The 5,738-nt window shown below is 47.4% G+C and overlaps 1 protein-coding gene across 1 annotated transcript in view; it reads left to right on the forward strand.

Annotated features, from left to right (window-relative positions):
- R3hdml (R3H domain containing like) overlaps nucleotides 1–5,738 on the forward strand; it is a 17,871-nt gene that overhangs the window by 8,597 nt on the left and 3,536 nt on the right. The window contains exon 4 of the mRNA XM_023714965.1: nucleotides 941–1,108. Within this exon, the coding sequence (XP_023570733.1) occupies nucleotides 941–1,108 (168 nt within the window). The remainder of the gene's footprint in view (nucleotides 1–940; nucleotides 1,109–5,738) is intronic.

Consider the following 5,738-nt stretch of genomic DNA (forward strand, 5'->3'; position numbering starts at 1 on the left):
TGGAACTGGGGATTGAACTCAGGCCTTTGAGCTTGCCAGGAAAGCACTTATTCCACTGAGCCATCTTCCCCGGCTCCCCCTGTGGGTCTTGATGCACTCATCCCTGTGACTGAATTACACTCTTTCCTGCATGCATAAGTTACAAGCATTTTTTAGGTCATTTCATATAGTGTTATTTATTTATGTATTTTATTATTGTTAAAATCCTTTTATTTGGCACAGGGTCTCGCTATGCAGCTCAGACTCCTAGTGATCCTCCTGTCTCAGCCTCCCCAGCGCTGGCATTATAGGCCTGTGCCACCACACCTGGCTTCAGCAGCTGGCTTGGCGCGAAGCCAACACAGCACGCGGTACCAGGGATTGAACCAGGGTCCTTGTGCTTGCCAGACAGGAATTTAACTGCTGAGCTGTTTCCCCCGCCCCCGTTTCATATAGTTTTCACAGATACTAGTTCACTTACTTATGTCACTAGGGAGAGCAAAACCAAGTTTTAAGAAATCAGGAGGCAGGTTGGGAACGTAGCTCAGCAGAGAAGCACGTGCTTGGCATAGGTGAGGTCCTGGGTTCTATCCTGAATACTGGTGGGAAAAGAGAAAAGGAAATGAAAGGAGATGGCTTAGCTAGTCACCAGGACCACAATCTGGGACCCGAGCTCCAATCTGCCTCCTCCAGGGAAAATGGAGAACAAAAAAAAGGATTCGCCAAGCGTCGCACAGCTGGCGTCCATGGCGGTTTCATCTCTCCTTCACAGTGCCCCTGCGGAGGGCGTGGGGACACGCAATGCTTCTGCAGATGGAGAAGCCAAGGCCCACAGCTGTGACTCGCCCGAGGAGACGCAGGCAGTGGGCACAGCGCTGAGAAGTGGACCTCGGCTCGAAGGCTGCTGTCTCACATTTAGCTGACTCCTAACCCTGTTTCCTGGGACTTTTTTCTTTTTCAGGGGCAACTGGTTGGGTCAGGCGCCCTACAAGATGGGGATACCTTGCTCCGCCTGTCCTCGCAGCTATGAAGGCAGCAGCTGCTACAACAACATGTGCTTCCACGGGCCCAACTCCAACCAGTTCCTGAGGTCTAAGCCCTCTCGGCGCTTTAGGGCACTTCCAGTCTGGCTTGGTCCTTTCAAAATCCCTCCTAGAAGACAACATCAATGACTATCTGTTTCTTAAGACAGGAGTCTTAAGGGTGTCCTGCACCTGTGTGGTTTCCCCTCCTGTATGTCTGGTTGTGTGTCTCAGAAGGAGAGACTTCCTTTCCTGCTCTCTTTCCTTACTTACATCCTCCTTCTGTGTGACCATCTTGCAAAGACCTGCATCCTTAAATGGCTTGATTTTCCAAGAGCCTTGTGACTCTTGGGCTTCAAATCAAGACCGTCCATCCACTGCAAGTCACTTGCTAAGCAATCTTTTGCCTGAAATCCACCTTCACTTGTACAGTGCCAGCCAAGCCGGGCAGCCTTTGAGGGCTTGTAGTTCCCTCCCTGAATTGGACAGATTTCAGTGCCAAGGTTTTAAAAAAACTCTGCGGTTTCCTTGCGAATATTCCGCTCCGACCCTTACTGTGTGTTCCTGTTCCCTACCACGGGCCCAGACCAGGAGACGGTGGACGGTTCCGGCCTCCCAACGCCTCTCTGAGCTCGCAGGACAGGAAGCAAAAGCCCACGCTGACCTGCGGGCACTGCCTCTGCCTGCGCCAGCCCTTTACAGCTTCCGGATCACTCTGCCTTTTTCCAAATGGTCTCTCTTTTCGTCTTCCTGTCTGCTCCATCCCCCTCTTCTTTTCCGTCCCTGCCCCTGAGTCTCTGCTTATCTCTTTCTCTCCTATTCGGATCTCCTTCCCATTCCAATAAACCATTTACCAACTCCTCTCTTGTCCCATCCCATGCTGAGATCACAACACACAAAAGTCCTTTTGTTTCAGAGATAGTAAAATCTCCTCCCTCTGACCTTGGCCTCCAGCTGGGGCCCACTCCCTGCCTGGCTGGAGAGCGCACTCTGATCAAAGATGAAAAACAGGCCCTCTCTGCAGCCAGTCCTCCTAGGGAAGAGCTGTGTCTGCTCTTCGACTTGCCCACTCCCACAGACCAGTGCTCTCCTGTCAACACCAATAAAGCCCTTCGCGGTGGCTCCTTCCGGTCCCTTCTTCTCTCAGCTCCCAGGAAGATCAGAAGACAGGGGCAGAGGATTCGCTGGGAAAGAGCAGAGTGAGGAGAGGTCACCTGAAGAGCTAGGGAGGGGACTGACAGCCGGCCCTGCTAGGCAAAGGGTAGATGCCTGCGGCAGCACCCTTGGGTGTTATTACAGAAGAGAAAAATGGGGCTTGGGTGAGTACTAATTGCTAAATGCTGGAACCTAATGAAATAAGAGAATCAGGAATACTGTTGTAACATTATTTGTGGATGGCTTTCCTATTAGGGGGAGAGGGGTCCAGGGTCCTACCTTTTGTAAAACAATGGTGATAGTCAACGTTAGATTTTTAAAAATTATGAATTCCCTTATTTTGAGGAGCAGGATTTCCAACTCTTTGTCAGTCTCCTCAAATGTTCTAGAAGCCTAAGTGGTATAGAAGTCCTCCAAGGGAGCAGGGTCGTAGTCACATGGTAGTAAGAAGCAAGCACAGAATCCAAATTCCCCTTTCACCTGCCCCCAGACTCATGCTGTTTCAGTGCCACATTGTATTTCTGTATCTGAATGACTCATGAGAATGACACCTGGTCCTTTTTAGCTGCTTAGTTGGGGTGGGAGCACCCTACGCTCCTAATCTTATTGAACAGTATTTTAGGTGATAAGTACTGATCCTGTCCCCAATTTGTAGGTATAAAAACTGAGGCTCAAGAAGCTTCATTTGAAGCCAGATACAGTAGCACACACCTGTAATTCCAACCCTCGGGAGGCTGAGGCAGGAAGATCACCTCAAGTTCAAGACTAGCCTGGACTACATTGTGAGTTCAGAGCCAACCTAAAAAAAAAAAAAAAAAAAGGATACAAAGGAAAGATCATTTTGTACTTATATATACAAAATAGGATAAATTTACAGCTACTTTTGCTTAACTCAATGAGAAGAAAGAGGTGTACTAACAGTGTTTGGATAGAATATCCTGTCTGCTTCTTGTACTATGGATAACCACTAAGAAGATAATGATGTACAGTGTATTGACTATCAAAACTGTCCTATTAATCAGCTGTGAAACTGTCTCATTCATATTTATTTCTCAATAAAAAAATAAATATATAAATTAAAAAAAAAAAAAAAAAGGCCAACCTGGACTACCTAGTGAACAACCCTTAACCTTGTTCACATGCTTCGCAGTTTAGAAGAAAGGCACTCCAGGAGTATGCAAAGGGAGAGACAAAAATTGCCTTTGTAGGATGGGAGTGAATCCCAGATGACCTCCTGGGCCTGCTGTTTCTGATACAACCTTTGAGAAGAGCTCATGCCCAAGGGAGAAAGAAGGAAGCTACGCCACCTCTGCTTTGGACATATCTGAGTTGGCAGGACTCAGGATTTGGGCCGAGGGTTCTAATTGACATCTGGGTTTGTTACCGTGCTGTTTCAGTGAAAGGGGAACTTTCAGTGCAAGAGGCCTGTTTCTTCTCTACCGTCTGAGGGCCAAGGCTGTAGCCCTGGGGTAGCATTCTTGCCTGGCATTTGCAAGGCCTTATGGTCCATCCCCAGCATCACAAAAACACAAAACAAAACAAAAAAACACTATAGCAACAAACTCCCTACCCCATCCCACCTGAGGTCATGACACACAAGAGTCCTTTTGTCTCCAGGGACACATTTGAGCTCTGTAAGGTGTCATGCTTTCTGAAGACTTTCATACCCATCCTTATTGGCTCATTCATGTCAAGAACCAAGAGGGTTGGCCCTGGAGCCAGGCTGCCTGGGCCCAAGTCTAACTCAGTGGCTGTGTGTCCCTGCAGTGCCTCAGCCATACAGGGGGTCGTGAGTCATTTCTACTTTATGAAATCTCTTAAAGTATTATATGATGGAATACACAGAAAGCACTTCGATCCTGCTTTGAGCACAGTGATAATTAATAGCGGTTAGGATGAGCAGAGTGCTACTCATACCCAAGGTGGTCTGCCACCTGTTTTATGAATAAAGTTTTATTAAAACAGCCCTGTGCCAGGAGTGGTGACACACACCTGTAATCCTAGCACTTGGGAAGCTGAAGCAGGAGGATCTATATAAGTTCAAGACCAGCCTGGGCTACAAAGTGACCTCAAGGCCAGCCAGAACTACATAGCAAGACCCCATCTCAAAAAAAAAAAAAAAAGAAAAGAAAAGAAAAGAAAAAAGAAAAACTAAATAAATGAAAATAAAAATCACAGCCATGTATTATTTTTTTTCTTTTATTTTGTTTTTCATTTATGTATTTGGTACAGGGTCTCACAATGCAGCTCAGACTCCTAGTGATCCTCCTGTTTTCAGCCTCCCTGGCGCTGGGATTAAAGGCGAGCACCATGCTTATCTTGGTCCCTGGCTCAGGGAACCCCGGGGTGGGGCCGATGCAGCATGCAGGACTGGGAATCAAACCCTGGTCCCTGCACTTGTCTAAGTCTGCTGAGCTATCTCACCAGGCCTGTACATTCACTAGTTATTGTCTACAGCTGACGTTGTGCTGTAGAAACAGAGATGAGAATCACGGCTTACAAAGCCAGAGATATTTACTATTGGGCCCTTCACACACACACACACACACACACACACACACACACACACACACACGTGTTATGCTCTGAGATCCGTAAGAGTCTCGTATTCCTGGAGCTTATTCAGTAAACAAGATGAATGCAAATATTTTATTTGAACTGAAATAAATGTCACCTGGGAGAAGAATGGGGAATTACTGTACAAGAACACAGTCTAACTAGAAAGGGCTGTCTGCGGTCCACTAGATCTTCCTACCAAGGGCTTTCTTTCTTTTTTTAAGAGTGTGTGTGTGTGTGTGTGTGTGTGTATGTGCGCGCGCACCTATGTGTGATACCAGGGATCCAATCCAGAGCTTCACACATTCCAGGCAGATGAGGAAAAAGCTAGACGCCACGCACAGCCCTTATTTCTCATTTTTAGATAAGTCCTTGAGCTTGTGAGGATCACAGGTCTTATAATAGCAGCCATGTGGGGACTGAGAAGGACCAGCCTGCTGTTGCGAGACTTGCACCATCATCCCTGGCTTAGAGGAGGCACAGGAAAATGAGGAGCTACTAAGGTTCAGGGGAAGTAAGGGCTTTGTGGGTCAAGAGCTCAGAGACAGTGTACAGCAAACCCAAGGACTGAAGGAAGAAGATCTGGGTGTAGGAGAGAGGAGAGATGACCTATCTTTTTGTTGTTGTTGTTTTGTCTTTTTGAGATAGTCTTGCTCTGCAATTCAGGCTGGTCTTGAGCTCATTTTGTAGCTCAGGCTGGTCTTGAACTCAGAATGATCCTCCTGCCTCAGTCTCCCAAGTGATGGGATTACAGGTGTGTGCCACCATGCCCCACCAGATGACCTATCCTGGGGAGCTAGGCAGGGGCCAAACCATAAGGTCATGGGCCTTCCCTTGGGGGGGCAAAGGGAGTTACAGTGAGATCATAGGCTTGGAAAGATAGGTCAGGTTTCCACTGGAGAATAAAATGGGGTCAGTCAACAAGAGAAGGCTATCTACAGTCCACTAGATCTTCCTACCAAGGGCCTTTTTTTTTTTTTTAGGGTCTTTGTGTGTGTGTGTGTGTGTGTGTGTGTGTGTGTGTGT

The sequence above is a fragment of the Octodon degus genome, unplaced genomic scaffold (genome assembly GCF_000260255.1).
Source record: "Octodon degus isolate 3935 unplaced genomic scaffold, OctDeg1.0 scaffold00037, whole genome shotgun sequence".
NCBI classification, from domain to species: Eukaryota; Metazoa; Chordata; class Mammalia; order Rodentia; family Octodontidae; genus Octodon; species Octodon degus.